General features: G+C 42.1%; 1 protein-coding gene across 1 annotated transcript in view; it reads left to right on the plus strand.

Annotated features, from left to right (window-relative positions):
• malrd1 (MAM and LDL receptor class A domain containing 1) overlaps positions 1-20,729 on the plus strand; it is a 117,349-nt gene that overhangs the window by 64,815 nt on the left and 31,805 nt on the right. The window contains exon 21 of the mRNA XM_029756079.1: positions 532-689. Coding sequence (XP_029611939.1) covers positions 532-689 — 158 coding nt within the window. The remainder of the gene's footprint in view (positions 1-531; positions 690-20,729) is intronic.

The following is a 20,729-nucleotide window of genomic DNA, read 5'->3' on the forward strand; positions in this document are numbered from 1 at the left end:
CGCTATGGACGTGTCCCAAATGGCACCCTATTCTTTATAAAGTGCATTCCATACATAGGGCTCTGGTCAGTAGTGTATTGCACTATATAGAGAATAGGATAGGATGCCATTAGGGATGCATCTCCTTCTATGTGTCACAGACAAGGTATTGAATGGCTATTCATCTGCAGTATCTTGAGAAGCTTTTGAATTGACTTAGAGCCACATATATGAATGATTAGACTCTTCCAGTCTGTTGAATGTTTTAGATCACTGACTCACGTTGAGTCCAGCATGTTCTTTTTTAACTTTGGAGGTTTTATCATTGACTTGGTAAACTTTTCTGTGCCCTCTGTAATGGCAACCACTGAAGGCACCAAGGGGCAGTTGCAGTGATCGCCACCCCATGACTCTCCCTCACACCCCTATGACCTCACTGTAATTTGTCATCAGAAGCAAGAACAGTCTGAGGAGGTGGCTATCAATCTGCTTCACACCTCTCTCTCTCTCTCTCTCCCTCTTCCTCTCTCTCTCTCTCTCTCTCTAACCCAGGTCATTTTGTCTATTTGGAAGCTACTCCAGTGGGATTTAAAGGTGATAAGGCTCACATGAAGAGCTCTGTGTGGAAGGAGTCCAGTGCCACCTGCAAGCTCACCTTCTGGTACTACATTTCCCACAAAGCATCAGGCACCATCCGCTTACTGGTCAAGGTACAAATGTTATTTTACTTCTTGTTGAGGTATGGACATAATATGGAATAGTGTACAGTTGAAGTCGGCAGTCAGTTTTTCATTATTTCTGACATTTAATCCTAGTAAAGATTCCCTGTCTTAGGTCAGTTAGGATCACCACTTTATTTTAAGAATGTGAAATGTCAGAATAATAATAGGGAGAATGATTTATTTCAGCTTCTATTTCTTTCATCACATTCCCAGTGGGTCAGAAGTTTACATACACTCAATTAGTATTTGGTAGCATTGCCTTTAAATTGTTTAACTTGGGTCAAACGTTTCGGGTAGCCTTCCACAAACTTCCCACAATAAGTTGGGTGAATTTTGGCCCATTCCTCCTGACAGAGCTGGTGTAACTGAGTCAGGTTTGTAGGCCTCTTTGCTCACACACACTTTTTCAGTTCTGCCCACAAATTTTCTACATGTTTGAGGTCAGGGCTTTGTAATGGCCACTCCAATACCTTGACTTTGTTGTTCTTAAACCATTTTGCCACAACTTTGGAAGTATACTTGGGGTCATTGTCCATTTGGAAGACCCATTTGCAACCAAGCTTTAACTTCCTGACTGATGTCTTGAGATGTTGCTTCAATATATCCACATAACTTTCCTGCTTCATGATGCCATCTATTTTGTGAAGTGCATCAGTCCCTACTGCAGCAAAGAACCCCCACAACATGATGCTGCCACCCCCGTGCTTCACAGTTGAAATGGTGTTCTTCGGCTTGCAAGCCTCCCCCTTTTTCCTCCAAACATAACAATGGTCATTATGGCCAAACAGTTCTATTTTAGTTTCATCAAACCAGAGGACATTTCTCCAAAAAGTATCTTTGTCCTTGCATCCAAGATGGTGTAGCAGTCAGACGTCTTTGTCCTTCGTCTTGTCATGTCCCATGTATATATATTTGTATATGTTTTTCCTCGCATATCTTTTTTATATTTCTCTAAACCTCAACTTAAAAATACTGTCCTGCAACCTGCCTCACCCAATGTGGTGTGGATCTGTTTTTTCTAAAGTATTTTTATTTACCTCGGAACCAGAATCCCCCAACAGAAGCTAGCCAGCTCACTAGCTACCAGCTAGTAGTCAGCTAACCACTGCTAGCGGTCATCAGCTAACCTTTAGCTCGGTAAGCTCTCGTCAGTTTGTACAACGCGACTCAAACCAGAGCATACCGGACCTATTTTCTCTCCATATCCCCGGATTCCTACTGCAAGCTCTGAACCTTTTCACCGGATCATCGCAGCTAGCTAGCTGCAATCCGAGTGACTACTCCTGGCTAATGTCTGTCCCGAAGCAAGCACCAATTAGCCTGGAGCTAGCCCATGCTAGGCCCATTCTCCAGGCTAGCTAAAGAGGCCCATCAGCCACTCCTGGGCTACAATACCCAGACCTCTTGTACTGCCGGTACGGGGCACGGAACCCCGCCTATCCTTCACGACTGGACTACCCATGTAACCTGCTGAAAGGGGTACTCAACTGGCCCCTACTCCGCAACGTCCCTTGAATGCCAATCTGCTAGATGCGGCCCGCTAGCTGCTAGCCGCGGCCCGCTAGCTATGGCCCGCTAGCTGTCTAGAGCATATTGGACTGTTAGCTGAATAAATCCATCGGCCAATTTCTTGGGCCACTATTCTCTGCTATTCGGAACCCTACTAATCCATCACGACTGGTCTATCGACGTCACCGCACGCAGAGGCTAAAACAGACTTTCTTCCGTCGCAACGTCCTTCTAAGGCCTTCTAAGGCCCTTGCTATCCCCGGCCTGCTAGCTGTCTGAATCGCTGTGTCTCCAGCCAGCCCAACCACTCACTGGACCCCTATGATCACTCGGCTACGCATGCCTCTCCCTAATATCAATATGCCTTGTCCATTACTGTCCTGGTTAGTGATTGTCTTATTTCACTGTAGAGCCTCTAGCCCTGCTCAATATGCCTTAACCAAACATTTAGTTCCACCTCCCACATATGCTGTGACATCACCTGGTTTAAACGTCTCTAGAGACAATATCTCTCATCATTTCTCAATGCCTAGGTTTACCTCCAATGTACTCACATCCTACCATACGTTTGTCTGTACATTATGCCTTGAATCTATTCTATCGCACCCAGAAACCTGCTCCTTTTACTCTCTTTTCCGAACATACTAGACGACCAGTTCTGATAGCCTTTAGCCGTACCCTTATCCTACTCCTCCTCTGTTCCTCTGGTGAAGTAGAAGTTAATCCAGGCCCTGCAGTGCCTAGCTCCACTCCTACTCTCCAGGCGCTCTCATTTGTTGACTTCTGTAACTGTAAAAGCCTTGGTTTCATGCATGTCACCATTAGAAGCCTCCTCCCTAAGTTTGTTTTATTCACTGCTTTACCACACTCTGCCAACCAGGATGTCCTAGCCGTGTCTGAATCCTGGCGTAGGAAGACCACCAAAAACCCTGAAATTTCCATCCCTAACTATAACATCTTCCGACAAGATAGAACTGCCAAAGGGGGCAGTGTTGCAATCTACTACAGAGAGAGCCTGCAGACTTCTCTTTTACTATCCAGGTCCGTGCCCAACAATTTGAGCTTCCACCTTTAAAAATCCACCTTTCCAGAAACTTTATTTTAAGAATGTGAAATGTCAGAATAATAGTGGAGAGAATGATTTATTTCAGCTTTTATTTCTTTCATCACATTTCCAGTGGGTCAGAAGTTTACATACACTCAATTAGTATTTGGTAGAATTGCCTTTAAATTGTTTAACTTGGGTCAAACATTTCGGGTAGCCTTCCACAAGCTTCCCACAATAAGTTGGGTGAATTTTGGCCCATTCCTCCTGACAGAGCTGGTGTAACTGAGTCAGGTTTGTAGGCCTCCTTGCGCACACACACTTTTTCAGTTCTGCCCACAAATGTTCTATAGGATTAAGGTCAGGGCTTTGTGATGGCCGCTCCAATACCTTGACTTTGTTGTCCTTAAGCCAATTTTCACTTTCTTGAAACAAGCCTCTCACCGTTGCCGCTTGTTATAGGCCACCCTCTGCCCCCAGCTGTGCCCTGGACACCATATGTGAATTGATTGCCCCCCATCTATCTTCAGAGCTTGTGCTGCTAGGTGACCTAACCTGGGACATGCTTAACACCCCGGCCATCCTACAATCTAAGCTTGATGCCCTCAATCTCACACAAATTATCAATGAACTCACCAGGTACAACCCCAAATCCGTAAACACGGGCACCCTCATAGATATCATTCTAACCAACTTGCCCTCCAAATACACCTCTGCTGTTTTCAACCAAGATCTCAGCGATCACTGCCTCATTGCCTGCATCCGTAATGGGTCTGCGGTCAAACGACCACCCCTCATCACTGTCAAACGCTCCCTAAAAAACTTCAGCGAGCAGGACATTCTAATCGGCCTGGCCCGGGTATCTTGGAAGGGTATTGACCTTATCCCGTCAGTAGAGGATGCCTGGTTATTCTTTAAAAGTGCCTTCCTCACCATCTTAAATAAGCATGCCCCATTCAAAAAATTTAGAACCAGGAACAGATATAGCCCTTGGTTCTCTCCAGACCTGACTGCCCTTGACCAGCACAAAAACATCCTGTGGCGTTCTGCATTAGCATCGAATAGCCCCCGTGATATGCAACTTTTCAGAGAAGTTAGGAACCAATATACACAGGCAGTTAGGAAAGCTAAGGCTAGCTTTTTCAAGCAGACATTTTCATCCTGTAGCACAAACTCAAAAAGGTTCTGGGACACTGTAAAGTCCATGGAGAATTAAAGCACCTCTTCCCAGCTGCCCACTGCACTGAGGCTAGGAAACACTGTCACCACCGATAAATCCACGATAATTGAGAATTTCAATAAGCATTTTTCTACGGCTGGCCATGCTTCCCACATGGCTACCCCTACCCCGGTCAACAGCCCTCCACAGAAACTTGCCCAAGCCTCCCCCATTTCTCCTTCACCCAAATCCAGATAGCTGATGTTCTAAAAGAGCTGCTAAATCTGGACCCCTACAAATCAGCCGGGCTAGACAATCTGGACCCTCTCTTTCTAAAATGATCTGCCAAAATTGTTGCAACCTCTATTACTAGCCTATTCAACCTCTTTTTTTGTATCGTCTGAGATTCCCAAAGATTGGAAAGCTGCCGCGGTCATCCCCCTCTTCAAAGGGGGAGACACTCTTGACCCAAACTGCTATAGACCTATATCTATCCTACCCAGTTCTGACTTAGAATATGTGGACAACTACAAATACCTAGATGTCTGGTTAGACTGTAAACTCTCCTTCCAGACTCACATTAAGCATCTCCAATCCAAAATTAAATCTAGAATCGGCTTCCTATTTCGCAAGAAATCCTCCTTCACTCATGCTGCCAAACATACCCTCATAAAACTGACCATCCTACCGATCCTTGACTTTGGCGATGTCATTTACAAAATAGCCTCTAACACTCTACTCAGCAAATTGGATGCAGTCTATCACAGTGCCATCCGTTTTGTCACCAAAGCCCAATATACTACCCAACACTGCGACCTGTATGCTCTCGTTGGCTGGCCCTCGCTTCATACTCGCCGCCAAACCCACTGGCTCCAGGTCATCTACAAGTCTCTGCTAGGTAAAGCCCCACCTTATCTCAGCTCACTGGTCACCATAGCGGCAGCCACCCGTACTCCCGCACTCCAGCAGGTATATCTCACTGGTCACCCCCAAAGCCAATTCTTATTTTGGTCGCCTTTCCTTCCAGTTCTCTGCTGCGAATGACTGGAACGAACTGCAAAAATCACTGAAGCTGGAGACTCATATCTCCCTCACTAGCTTTAAGCACCAGCTGTCAGAGCAGCTCACAGATCACTGCACCTGTACATAGCCCATCTGTAAATAACCCATCCAACTACCTCATCCCCATACTGTATTTATTTATTTATCTTGCTCCTTTGCACCCCAGTATCTCTACTTGCACATTCATCTTCTGCACATCTACCATTCCAGTGTTTAATTGTGATATTGTAATTACTTCGCCACCATGGCCTATTTATTGCCTTACCTCCCTTATCCTACCTCATTTGCACACACTGTATATATACTTTTTCTATTGTATTACTGACTGTATGTTTGTTTATTTCATGTGTAACTCTGTTGTTGTGTGTGTCGAACTGCTTTGCTTTATCTTGGCCAGGTCGCAGTTGTAAATGAGAACTTGTTCTCAACTAGCCTACCTGGCTAAATAAAGGTGAAATAATAATCTGCAGTTGCAAACCGTAGTCTGGCTTTTTTATGGCGGTTTTGGAGCAGTGGTTTCTTCCTTGCTGAGCGGCTTTTCAGGTTATGTCGATATAGGACTAGTTTTACTGTGGATATAGATACTTTTGTACCTGTTTCCTCCAGCATCTTCACAAGGTCCTTTGCTGCTGTTCTGGGATTGATTTGCACTTTATGCACCAAAGTATGTTCATCTCTAGGAGACGGAACGCGTCTCCTTCCTGATTGGTATGACTGCTATGTGGTCCCATGGTGTTTATACTTGCGTACTATTGTTTGTAGAGATGAACGTGGTACCTTCAGGCGTTTGGAAATTGCTCCCAACGATGATCCAGACTTGTTGTGGTATGCCATTTCTTTTAAGGTCTTGGCTGATTTCTTTTGATTTTCCCATGATGGCAAGCAAAGAGGCACTGAGTTTGAAGGTAGGCCTTGAAATACATCCACAGGTACACCTTCAATTGACTCAAATGATGTCAATTAGTCTATCAGAAGTTTCTAAAGCCATGACATCATTTTCCGGAATTTTCTAAGCTGTTTAAAAGCAGAGTCAACTTAGTGTATGTAAACTTCTGACCCACTGGAATTGTGATTAAGTGAAATAATCTGTCTGTAAACAATTGTTGGAAAAATTACTTGTGTCATGCACAAAGTAGATGTCTTAACCGACTTGCCAAAACTATAGTTTGTTAAAAAGACCTTTATGGAGTGGTTGAAAAACGAGTATTAATGATTCCAACCTAAGTGTATGTAAATTTCCGACTTCAACTGTATGTGCATTTACATAGAATGCAGCAAGAAATATATCTGTTTTCACTTTGAAGCATACAATGTCCATAGGATGTCATTGCTGATGAGTCACGTAGATGGTCTGTGTCCCAAATGGCACCCTGTTCCCTATAAAGTGCACAGGCCCAGGGGGGGGCAAACACCTGTCATTCTCCATGCCAGCGCTCCAAGCCTCCGGGGGGGGGGGTTCCCAGACCAGGGCAAACCCAGCCCACCATCTGGGCCGAGGATACACCAGCACCCCTGCCAGCTCCGCTTGTTAAGCTGACCCACCCTCATTTTTCTTTTTCTTGACAGTGTGTTTGACTTGCAAGTTGTTGCTGTGTTTTTTTTTAATCGGTTTGCCATGGTAGGGTTCTCTTGTTTCGTGCTGTGCATTGCTTGTTTACTCTCAAACATGATTAAACTTGGCAAGGTAATGCTCAAGGTTAAGGTGCAAACAATGCTTTAGATCAGCAGGTTTGTGAGTGTCTGTGTGTGTGATACTCTGTTGTTTAGCTACATGCATGTTGAGCATACACACGCACGCAAACACACACACTGTTCTGTGCGTTAGCGTACACATGTGGTACTGTGTGCATGTGTGCTTGACACCGTGTGTGTGTGAGCGTGCGCGTGTGTGTGTGTGTGTGTGTGTGTGTGTGTGTTAGCTTTCACGAATGGTTCCCTGTGTGTGTGAGCTTGCACACACAGCAAGAACCATTCTGTGCAATTTGCAAAGCAGGTCAGGAAGTCATCATGTAAATTTCAGCAAAGCCTCTTATCCCTCTTCTAGCAGCAAGGGGTGGTATCCCACCTACAGGAATTAGCATTTCATTAAGCTTCCCCTGATAAAGGAGGCGACTGTTATGCTAATAACCCAGATAATGCCTTATGCAAGAAACTGGACTGCCTGCGGTAACACTAGCTAGCGTAACAGAGCTCATGGTGCATGGTGAGTGTGTAAGAGAGAGAGCTACAGGCGATGAGAGCAAAATGGCACCCTATTTCCTACATGTATATAGTGCCTGGTTAAAGGTAGTGCACTATACAGGGAATTGGGTGCATTTGAGATGCACCTTAGGAGTCCAGTGCACCAGAGCCTGAAGCTAACCGTGCCTTGTCAGAGGTTGGTTGCTAAGGGGATGGATGTTTAGAAATGATTTAAACCCCCACAACATCAATTTTTGGCAATGGTGTCATCTCTGTGATTACACTAGATGACTGTAATAAGTTAAAATAACAGAATTTAATAATCTGTTTTCACAGAAATGTGCCTTGCATCATAAAAAAGCCATTACAGGATATAAAAAACAGCAGTAGACACTTTACAAAAAAACATATGGGGACAGGGGACTGTACACGTGCAGTGATAGAAGGGATGATCAACATTATTCACATCACAGATCAGGAATCACATATGGGTCTGTAAAGTGCTGTAGTGCAGTTCCATATATGAAGGTAATGTGCTATGTACATTATTTCATTGTACTACCCCCACTCATTTAACCTCTCTAGGGGGTGTGGGACGCTACCGTCCCACCTGGCCAACATCCGGTGAAATGGAAGAGCGCCAAATTCAAATAAAAGTACTATAAATATTGAACTTTCATAAAATCGCAAGTGCAATACATCAAAATAAAGCTTATCTTGTTGTTAATCCAGCCGCCTTGTCAGATTTCAAAAAGACTTTAGAGCGAAAGCAAACCATGCGATTATCTGAGAACAGCGCCCAGCAGACAAATCATTACAAACAGTAACCAACCAAGTAGAGGAGTAACAAAAGTCAGAAATAGCAATAAAATGAATCACTTACCTTTGATCTTCATATGGTTATACTCACAAGACTCCCAGTTACCCAATAAATGTTCATTTTGTTCGATAAATTCCCTCTTTATATCCAAAATCTGTTAGCACGTTTTGTTCAGTAATCCACTGTCTCAAATCAGAGCGTGAAACTCAACAAAACAGAAATTCTCATAATAAACATACATAAAAGATACAAGTGTTATACATCAGCATAAAGATAAACTTCTTGTTAATCCAACCGCTGTGTCAGATTTCAAAAAGGCTTTACGGTGAAAGCGAACCATGCGATTATCTGAGAACAGTGCCCAGCAGACAAATCATTACAGCCAAGTAGAGGAGTAACAAAAGTCAGAAATAGCGATGAAATGTATCCCTTACCTTTGATCTTCATATGGTTGCTCTCCCAAGACTCCATGTTACACAATAAATGTTTGTTTTGTTTGATAAAGTCCCTCTTTATATCCAAAAACCTCAGTTTTGTTGGTGCGTTTTGTTCAGTAATCCATTGGAACAGAGCAGGCAAACTTAAAATAAAGAAATTACCATAAATGTTCGTAGAAACATGTCAAACGATGTTTATAATCAATCCTCAGGTTGTTTTTGTCATAAATAATCGATCATATTTCAACCGGACAATAGCTTCGTGAATAGAAAAGGAGAAACAAGAAAGGCGTGCTCCCGGTCAAGCGCAGGACTCATGTCTGGAAATTTCCACTGTCCTCTCATTGAAAGTGGTGTTTCTCCCTCATTTTTCAGAGTAAAAGCCTGAAACAATGCCTTAAGACTGGCCACATGTAGTGGAAGCCATAGGGATCGTGAACTGGGTCATAAGTCTTTGTATGGTGGATGGGCTTTCAATGGAAAAACAGCCATTTCAAAATAATAACACTTCCTGGATGGATTTTCCTCAGGTTTTCGCCTGCCATATCAGTTCTGTTATACTCACAGACATTATAGAGTGTAGAGTGTTTTCTATCCAAATCTACCAATTGTATGCATATCCTAGCTTCTGGGCCTGAGTAGCAGGCAGTTTACTTTGGGCACGCTTTTCATCCGGAGGTGAAAATAGTGCCCCCTACCCTAGTGAGGTTAACTGAGCTGCATTGCTTGGATTTTGAGCCCACCACGCTATTCCATAGGATAGTGCAGACTGCTGGGCTAATATTTGTCATAATGCTGGACCTGGGATTTTTTCTCCTGAGGGGGAGAGAGGCAGGTGACAGTAACATATTAAAGAGTTGGGATTGAACCCCGGACTTTATTGAGAAGACGAGTATAAATGTGTCTAAGCCATGAGCATTACTTCTAGACCGCGTACTGTGCACAATTGGACCTGGAATTTGATTCCAACCCGCTGACTGTTTGATTGGACTGTGACTTGTGGAGTGGCAGCTTGACATGTAGGATCTTCGGGAGATGTGCTGATTGCTTTACATATCGCCCTCTTTCATGTAGACGGAACATGAGCTTTCTGAAAGGTCACTGTCGTGATGGAGATGTGGAGACAAAATGTCACACGTGATCATGGACATGAGTTCTAAGTTAACAGTAGTATCAGATCAGTGGGAGAAAAAGGGAGTCATGGTTAGCCATGTATTAATGTAGATGTAGTGTGTGTGTGTTTTGTGTATGCGACCAAGTGACACTCTGACCTCTTTGTCGCTGTGTTTGTATGAAGTATGAGGAGCAAGGGCAGCTCTAGTCTGTACAGGCCAAGTTGAGAGGACACACCACACACACACACACACACAGTGCTCTGTGTGCTGTGGATATTGGCTAAAATTGTCAAAGACTCCAACCACCCATGCCATAGACTATTTTCTCTGCTGCCGCATGGCAAGAGGTACCAGTGCATCAAGTCTGACACCAACAGGCTGTTGAACAGCTTCTATCCCCAAGCAATACCACTGATAAATAGCTAACAAAATAGCTACACAGACCGAGTTTACCTTGTATCTTTTTATTGACCTTTTAGTTTAGTCTCTATGCACAATCACAGGGCCCTACACACTCACACACACTGTCACTCCAACACACACACAAACACTCACTCCATCATTTGCTCACTCACACATAATATGCACACACATTTATACTGACTCTACACACGTGCCCACCCACTGAAATACAAGCTGCTGCTACTCTGTTTATCTTATATCCTGTTGCCTAGTCACCTTACCTCTAAACAGTACCAGTCAAAAGTTTGGACACACCTACCTATTCAAGGGTTTTTCTTAATTTTTCACTATTTTCTACATTGTAGAATAATAGTGAAGACATAAACTATGAAATAAAACACATGTAACCAAAAAAGTGTGAAACAAGTCAAAATATATTTTATATTTGAGATTCTTCAAAGTAGCCACCCTTTGCCTTGATGACATCTTTGCACACTCTTGGCATTTTCTCAACCAGCTTCATGAGGCTGGAATGCATTTCAATTAACAGGTGTGCTTTGTTAAGTTAAATGGAGGAATTTGTTTACTTCTTAATGCGTTTTGAGCCAATCAGTTGTGTTGTGACAAGGTAGGGGTGGTATACAGACCATAGCCTATTTGGTAAAAGACCAAGTCCATATTATGACAAGAAGAGCTCCAATAAGCAAAGAGAAACGACAGTCCATCATTACTTTAAGACATGAACGTTTCTTCAAGTGCAGTCGCAAAAACCAACAAGCGCTATGATGAAACTGCCAGCCACAGTTAAGGAAGACCCAGAGTTACCTCTGCTGCAGAGGATAAGTTCATTAGACTTACCAGCCTCAGAAATTGCAGCCCAAATAAATGCTTCACAGAATTCAAGTAGCAGACACGTCTCAACATCAACTGTTCAGAGGAGATTGCATGAATCAGGCCTTCATGATTGAATTGCTGCAAAGAAACCACTACTAAAGGACACCAATAATAAGAGATTTGCTTGGGCCAAGAAACACAAGCAATGGACATTAGACCGGTGGAAATATGTCCTTTGGTCTGATGAGTCCAAATTCGCGATTTTTGGTTCCAACCACCGTTTCTTTGTGAGACGCAGAGTAGGTGAACGGATGATTTCCACATGTGTGGTTTGCACCGTGAAGCATGGAGGAGGAAGTGGGATGGTGTGGGGGTGCTTTGGTGTTGACACTGCCAATTTTGTATTTAGAATTCAAGGCACACTTAACTAGCATGGCTATCACAGCATTCTGCAGCGATATGCCATCCCATCTGGTTTGCGCTTAGTGGGACTATCATTTGTTTTTCAACAGGACAATTACCAAAAACACACCTCCAGGCTGTGTAAGGGCTATTTGACCAAGAAGGAGTGTGATCGGTGGCTGCATCAGATGACCTGGCCTCCACAATCACCAAACCTCAACCCAATTGAGATGGTTTGGGATGAGTTGGACCTCAGAGTGAAGGAAAGGTGCTCAGCATATGTGGGAACTCCTTCAAGACTGTTGGAAAAGCATTCCAGGTGAAGCTGGGTGAGAGAATGCCAAGAGTGTGCAAAGCTGTCAAGGCAAAGGGTGGCTACTTTGAAGAATCTAAAATATATATTGAATTGTTTAACACTTTTTTTGGTTACTACATGATTCCATGTGTGTTATTTCATAGTTTTAATGTCTTCACTATTATTCTACAATGTAGAAAATATGAAAACCCCTTGAATTACGTAAGTGTGTCCAAACTTTTGACTGGTACTGTACCTCCGTCACTACAGTATCCCTGCACATGTAAATATAGTATTGGAACTCCGTTTTTAAATATTTCCTGTACATAGTATGCTTAATTACTGTGTGTATTTCTTATTTTTTCTCGTGGTTTTTTTCCTTCTACTAATACATTGGTGTTGATTATTGCATTGTTGGGATGTGACTTTGCAAGAAAGGCATTTAGCTGTGCTATTCTGTGCCTATGCCGTTCTGAAGAACACAGTGTAATATGAACAGAGAGGTGGTCTTCAAAGGTGCTTGCAGAACAAAGGGAACTAACTGAACTGCAATTATGACTTATAAGTCCTTGATGGGTAGGGAGGAGGGGGAACGGCATATACCTGGCCTTAATCACTAAACACTTTTCCTCTGAATTTACAGAGCCTTCAGAAATTATTCACACCATTGAATTGTTCCACATTTTGTTGTGTTATAGCCTGAATTTAAAATGGATTCAATTGTGATTTTGTGTCACTGGCCTACACACAATACCCCATAACGTCAACGTGGAATTATGTTTTTAGAATTTTATACAAATTAATTTAAAATGAGCTGAAATGTCTTGATATAACCCCTTTGTTATGGCAAGCCTAAATCAGTTCAGTAGTAAAATTGTGCTTAACAAGTCACATAATAAGTTGCATGGACTCGTGTGTTTAACATTATTTTTTTAATGACTACCTCATTTTTGTACCCCACGCATACAATTATCTGTAAGGTCCCTTAGTCGAGGAGTGAATTTCAAACACAGTTTCAACCACAAAGACCAGGGTATCAGAACTCAGGAGAAGACCCAGATGTAGACAGGTAGAGTCACAGATGTTTAATGACCCAAACAGGGGGAGGCAAAAGACAGGTCAAAGGCAGGCAGAGGTCCGTAATCCAGGTCAGAGTCAATAAGGTGCAGAACAGCAGACAGGCTCGGGGTCAGGACAGACAGAGGTTCTTTATCGGGTCAGAGTCAGGCAAGTACAGAACAGCAGGCAGGCTCAGGATCAGGGTAGGCAGAATGGTCAGAACCAGGGAAACAGAACTTGAGAAAGCAGAGAGAAGGGAAACCACGCTGGTAAGACCTGACAAGACGAACTGGCAACAGACAAACAGAGAACACAAGTGTAAATACACTGGGGAAGATGGGCGACACCTGGAGGGGGTGGAGACGAGCACAAAGACAGGTGAAACAGATCAGGGTGACACAGGGAGGTTTTCCTACACCTCGCAAAGCAGGGCACCTATTAGTAGATGAGCAAAACATTTAAAAAGCAGACATTGAATATCCTTTTGAGCATGGTGAAGTTCTGAATTACACTTTGGATGATGTATCAATACACCCAGTAACTACAAAGTTGCCGGAGAGGAAGGAAACCATGAAGCCAATGCTGACTTGAATCCAGAGTTTAATGGTTGTGATGGAAGAAAACTAAGGATGGATCAACAACATTGTAGTTACTCCACAATACTAACCTAAATGATAGAGAGAAAAGAAAGAAGCCTGAACAGAATACAAATATTCCAAAACATGCATCCTGTTAGCAATAAGGCACTAAGGTAAAACTGCTAAACATTTGGAAAATAAATACACTTTATGTCCTGAATACAAAGCGCTATGTTTGGGGCAAATCCAACATAACACATCACTGAGTACCACTCTTCATATTTTCATGTATGGTAGTAGCTGCATCATGTTATGGGTATTCTTGTCATCAGCCAGGACGAGGGAGTTTTTTTAGGAAACAAATAAATGGAATAGCGCTAAGCAGAGGCAAAATCCTAGCGGAAAACCTGGTTCAGTCTGCTTTCCAACAGACACTGGGAGACAAATTCACCATTGAGCAGGACAATAACCTAAAACACAAGGCCAAATATATACTGGAGTTGCTTACCAAGACAACATTGAATGTTCTTGAGTTGCCTAGTTACAGTTTTGACTTAAATAGGCTTGAAAATCTGTGGCAAGACATATATATGTGTTTTTTTTACAAATGTTAGATTTTTTTTGTACACTTTGACAGAGTATTTTGTGTAGATTGGACAAAAATATAACTTTTAAATCCATATTAATCTAACTTGTAACACAACAAAATGTGGAAAAGGTCAAGGGGTGTGAATACTTTCTGAAGGCATTATTCCATAGAGCTGTCTATTCATATCAGGATTGGTAACTTCTGAGCAATCTATCAGGTTTCAGGTAAGACCCAAGTGCAGACTGTGTGGAAGTAACAATGTTTATTGTAACAGAGGCAGGCAAATGACAGATCAAGGCAGGAAGGGGTTGATAATCCAGAGTAGTGGGGCCAAGGTACAGGATGGCAGGCAGGCGGGCTCGGAGTCAGAACAGGCAGGGGTCAAAACCAGGAAGGCATGAAAAGAAAAGCGAGACTGGAAAAAGCAGGCACTGAGACACAGAACAGTGTTTGAACAAACAAGACGAACTGGCACAGACAGACAGAAAACACAGGTAAAAATACCCAGGGAATAAGTGGATGGGCGACACCTGGAGGGGATGTGGAGACAAGCACAAGGACAGATGAAACAGATCAGGGCGTGACAGCAATCAGTCATGATCAGACATCTCTAACAATGGCTCAGCCCACCGGGAGGGAACAGAAATACTGTAGGCAGTCTGTGACACTGGGCCTATCTCAAATGTAGTGCACTAATTTTGCCCAGAGCCCTATGAGTCAAAAGTAGGGCACTATGTAGGGAATGGGTTGCCATTTGGGATGCAGAATTTGAATCTGAGCTGTTAGGAGGTACAGTATGAGATAGACACACGGTGACACATTTCTCTCAATCACTTAATCCTCAAACAGAGAACAGAAAAAAACCATAATGCACTCTGATTTGAAGGTGAGCCGACAGCCAAACAGCTGCCAGCAGCCCCGTAAAATGAAAAGCCCATGAATACAAATGGGATTTCAGCTTAGCAGGACATTTAATATAATAGTAAGTCATTAGGGAGATTTTAATGGCGATTGCAACTTTCCCCTGTCCGTTTAGGCTACTGCGACGGTCATCAAATGTGATCAAATGATGCCAATGATACATTTATGTAAATGTCTACCTGGCCTCGTTATGCATAGTGGATTTTGCGGGTTGCGCTGCGGCGACTGTGAACTCTTTCGAAATGAACTCTGAAATGTATCTGATAAGTGCCTCGATTGATATCGCATTGAGACATCAAATATGAGCTATGCCGGTATGATCCACCAGTCAGCCACCGCACCGAGACTAGTTTTATGGATGGAGCTCCCTTTCTATATCACACACACACAAATCTGGATAAATCATGTGGTAAAATTGGCTATTAATCTTTTACATTCGCCGTAACAAGATTATTTCTAGCAAGGACTCCATTGGCATACAGCAGGCTGGTGGAGAGGACACAGACTGCATGGCTCACCCTAGGGTGCATTTCAATATGCTTTTAAACTGCCGAGTATAACGTGACATTGCTTGTCCTCTGTTTTGAGTAGATTAGGTCCAGACTCTTTCATTGCAATGGCTATGTAAACTAAGACCCTTGGCAAAGTTTTTGGTAACCATGAAGCTACAGTAAATTGCTGAGCTTAACCTCTGTTCTCTGACCATAAACCACATATCATAGGTGAGACATGTATCTTTACACTCGTGGGAGTTGGCCAATATGGATAGGGCTACATTGAAATGTTTCTTACAGAAGAAATATGAAAATGCATAACCATGGTAGCAATTGAAAGGGAACAGTTTGTAGATTATGGGGAAATTATTAGACCAAAGGTGAGGGAACCACAGTTCACCTGACACAAGACTGAATCCAAACATTACACTGTTGATTCTATGTACATTTTACATTTACTGTACCTTTTGCCGCATTTGTTGATAACGAAATCTGAAAAGACTCTGGGTACATTCATTAACATGATAAGAATACTCCTGAAAAAATGTGCAACATAAGACCAAAGAATGTACAAGGGTTTAAGTGAGATAACTAACTGGTGTCTCCAAGTGACTGCACACCTCTCCAAAGTGTGCACATTTCTTAAGTCATTTCAATGTACTTTTTTTTTTTACCCCCTTTTTCTCCGCAATTTTGTGATTATGATCTTGTCTAATCGCTGCAACTCCCAAACGAGCTCGGGAGAGGCGAAGGTCGAGTCATGCGTCCTCCGAAACATGAGCAGCCAAACCGTGCTTCCTAACACCCGCTCGCTTAACCCGGAAGCAAGCTGCACCAACGTGTCAGAGGAAACACCGTTCAACTGACGACCGAAGTCGGCCTGCAGGCGCCCAGCCCGCCACGAGTCGCTAGAGCGCGATGAGCCAAGTAAACCCTCCCCTAACCCAGACGACGTTGGGACAATTGTGCTCCCAGTTTTCTTCACAATAGACAAACAATGTGAAGTGCACATTTGGACTCACGGGTGTTTGGTTTGCTTATATGACATCAAAGCGGTATTTATTATAATCCTCAATGGCTCATCTTTCCAAATACAATTACAGCATTTTCCTCACCCAGTCAACTAAACATTTACAAAAGTTTCCAATTAGCGGGAGGGATGGCGCAACTTCTTGTCCCGCCCGGCGCTCAAGGTCAGAACGGCTGTCAGTCAAAACCCATACAGCGATGTGTAGCGCAGAGCCTGAGGTCTGATGTCATGTATAGCGTTTTACTGTACAGCCACTGTGTTCCAATGAAGGTATTTATCAGTGCCAAAATCTGCCATTTTCAACCCGTTTACAGGTACAAGTATAAAGTGCTATAAGAATGGCCAGCAATAACCTGAACCACAAGATATTCTTATGGCTGTAACAGAAAAAGACAGGATACGAGAACACCATAAAAGTTATCTGATTATATGAATCATGACATTTTATGGGAAACGGATAGTTAAATCCATATTCTTCACCATTTACATACTTTTTGAACTAACCAGCCAAGGAATCCATTAACCTAATCTGTCTGAGGAGCTTTTTAATAATATTGTTTCTTATCATTCCCTGTCACAGTGTTTGAGAAACGGTCTCGTCCCAAATGGCACTCCATTCGCTATATAGTGCACTAATTTTGACCAGGATCCATAAGACTCTGGTTGAAAGTACTGCACTACAGTGCCTTCGGGAAGTATTCACACCTCTTGACTTTTTCCACATTTTGTTATGTTACAGCCTACATTTAAAATTGATTAAATTGAGATTTTGTGTCACTGATCTACACACAATACCCCAAAATGTTAAAGTAGAATTATGTTTTTAGATTTGCTTACAAATGTATTAAAAATGAAAAGCTGAAATGTCTTGATAAGTATTCCATCCTTTTGTTATGGCAAGCCTAAATAAGTTCAGGAGTAAAAATGTGCTTAAGAACTCACATAATAAGTTGCATGGACTCTGTGTGCAGTAATAATGTTTAACATGATTTTTGAAGGACTATCTCATCTCTGTACCTCACACATACAATACAATGATCTGTAAGGTTCCTCAGTCGAGCAGAGAATTTCAAGCACAGATTCAACCACAAAGACCACAGAGGTTTTCCAATGGTTCGCAAAGAAGGGCACATATTGATTGATGGGTAAACAAAACACACACATTGAATATCCCTTTGAGCATGTTGCAGTTATTCATTACACTTTGGATGGTGTATCAATGCACCCAGTCACTAAGAAGATACAGGCGTCCTTCCTAACTCTGTTGCCGGAGTCGAAGGAAACTGCTCAGGGATTTAAAACAGTTACAGAGTTTAATGACTGTGGTAGGAGATAACTGAGGATGGATCAACAACATTGTAGTTACTCCACAATACTAACCTAACTGACAGAGTAAAAAGAAGGAAGACTGTACAGAATAAAAATATTTCAAAACATGCATCCTGTTTGCAACAAGGCAGTAAAGCAATACTGCAAAAAATTACCTAAAACACAAGGCTGGAGTTTCTTACCAAGACGACATTGAATGTTCCTGAGTGGCCTAGTTACAGTTTTGACTTAAATCGGCTTGACAATCTATAGCAAGACTTAAAAATGTCTAGCATTGATCAACAACCAACTTGACAGAGCCTGAAGAATTTTAAAAGAATAATGGGTAAATATTGTACAATCCTGTTGTGCAAAGCTCTTAGAGACTTGGCCAGAAATTCTCACAGCTAATGAGAAGGTAATTCAAATGTGTTGACTCAGGGGGTTCAATACGCATCTAGTCAAGATATATTAGTGTTTGTTTTCCATACATTTTTCTTCCACTTTGACATTACAGAGTATTTTGTGTAGGTTGTTAACAAAAAAATGACAATTAAATCAATTTTAACCCCACTTTGTAACACAACAACATTTTGAAAAAAGTCAAGGGGTGTGAATACTTTCTGAAGGTACTGTATATACGGATAGGGTGCCATTTGGATGTAGACAAGGTCTGTCTGTTTAGATTATCCTACTAGAAGGGAAGCGATGGTGGGGGCAGGTGGATCTCCATTTGCGTGTGACAACTGAGAGCTGTATCCTCAGTCCCCACACCATCGGCCCAAACCTCTAAAAATCTATATTCCCTCTGTCTCAATCAGAGACGACAATTCAGTCCATACCACTTTATCCTCACTCGTGTTCCAATTAGTCCACGATTAGGCGGTTTGGCAGCAAACTGGGAGGTGATACAGTATATTGTGTTTTTGCTTCAGTCCAACCTGTACTGTGATGGTGCCTGGAAAAGTGGGTTTCTCTACTTTTGCCAAACTGGAACACTGGAGATTAAACAAGACTGAATCCAAACATTACACTGTTGATTTTATGTGTATTTAAATGATTACAAGGGTTTGAGTGAGAGGTCTAACTGGTGTCTCCTAGTGGTCACACACCTCTCCAAACTGTGCCCAGTTCCTAAGTAATTTCAATTCCCTTTTATGACTCAAGGAAAGAGCCTTCAACTATAAGGTGCTTTTTTTTTACCTCTCCTAGCTTTGCCATTGAGGAAATGAAGCACACACACTTGTAGTTGTTTGTTTGGAACACAGCGCTGCGTCCCCACCAACACACAATAAAAAATGTTTTGTTGTGTTACAGCCTACAGTTGAAATGTTCTAATTATATGAATCATGACATTTTATGGGAAACGGATAGTTAAATCCATATTCTCCACCATGAACATACTTTTTGAACTAACCAGCCAAGGTATCCATTAACCTAATCTGTCTGAGGAGCTTTTTAATAATATTGTTTCTTATCATTCCTTATCACAGTGTTTGAGAAACGGGCCTCGTCCCAAATGGCACTCCATTCGCTATATAGTGCACTAATTTTGACCAGGATCCATAAGACTCTGGTTGAAAGTACTGCACTACAGTGCCTTCAGGAAGTATTCACACCTCTTGACTTTTTCCACATTTTGTTATGTTACAGCCTACATTTAAAATTGATTAAATTGAGATTTTGTGTCACTGATCTACACACAATACCCCAAAATGTTAAAGTGGAATTATGTTTTTAGATTTGCTTACAAATGTATTAAAAATGAAAAGCTGAAATGACTTGATAAGTATTCCATCCTTTTGTTATGGCAAGCCTAAATAAGTTCAGGAGTAAAAATGTGCTTAAGAACTCACATAATAATTTGCATGGACTCTGTGTGCAGTAATAATGTTTAACATGATTTTTGAAGGACTATCTCATCTCTGTACCTCACACATACAGTACTATGATCTGTAAGGTTCCTCAGTCGAGCAGAGAATTTCAAGCACAGATTCAACCACAAAGACCACAGAGGTTTTCCAATGGTTCGCAAAGAAGGGCACATATTGATTGATGGGTAAACAAAACACACACATTGAATATCCCTTTGAGCATGTTGCAGTTATTCATTACACTTTGGATGGTGTATCAATGCACCCAGTCACTAAGAAGATACAGGCGTCCTTCCTAACTCTGTTGCCAGAGTCGAAGGAAACCGCTCAGGGATTTAAAACAGTTACAGAGTTTAATGACTGTGGTAGGAGATAACTGAGGATGGATCAACAACATTGTAGTTACTCCACAATACTAACATAAATGACAGAGTAAAAAGAAGGAAGACTGTACAGAATAAAAATATTTCAAAACATGCATCCTGTTTGCAACAAGGCAGTAAAGCAATACTGCAAAAAATTACCTAAAACACAAGGCTGGAGTTTCTTACCAAGACGACATTGAATGTTCCTGAGTGGCCTAGTTACAGTTTTGACTTAAATCAGCTTGACAATCTATGGCAAGACTTAAAAATGTCAGTCTAGCATTGATCAACAACCAACTTGACAGAGCCTGAAGAATTTTAAAAGAATAATGGGTAAATATTGTACAATCCTGTTGTGCAAAGCTCTTAGAGACTTGGCCAGAAATTCTCACAGCTAATGAGAAGGTAATTCAAATGTGTTGACTCAGGGGGTTCAATACGCATCTAGTCAAGATATATTTGTCACGTCCTGACCAGTATAGGGGTTATTTGTGATTGTAGTTTGGTCAGGACGTGGCAGAGGGTATTTGTTTTATGTGGTTCGGGATG

Source organism: Salmo trutta, chromosome 6 (assembly GCF_901001165.1).
Source record: "Salmo trutta chromosome 6, fSalTru1.1, whole genome shotgun sequence".
Taxonomy (NCBI): Eukaryota; Metazoa; Chordata; class Actinopteri; order Salmoniformes; family Salmonidae; genus Salmo; species Salmo trutta.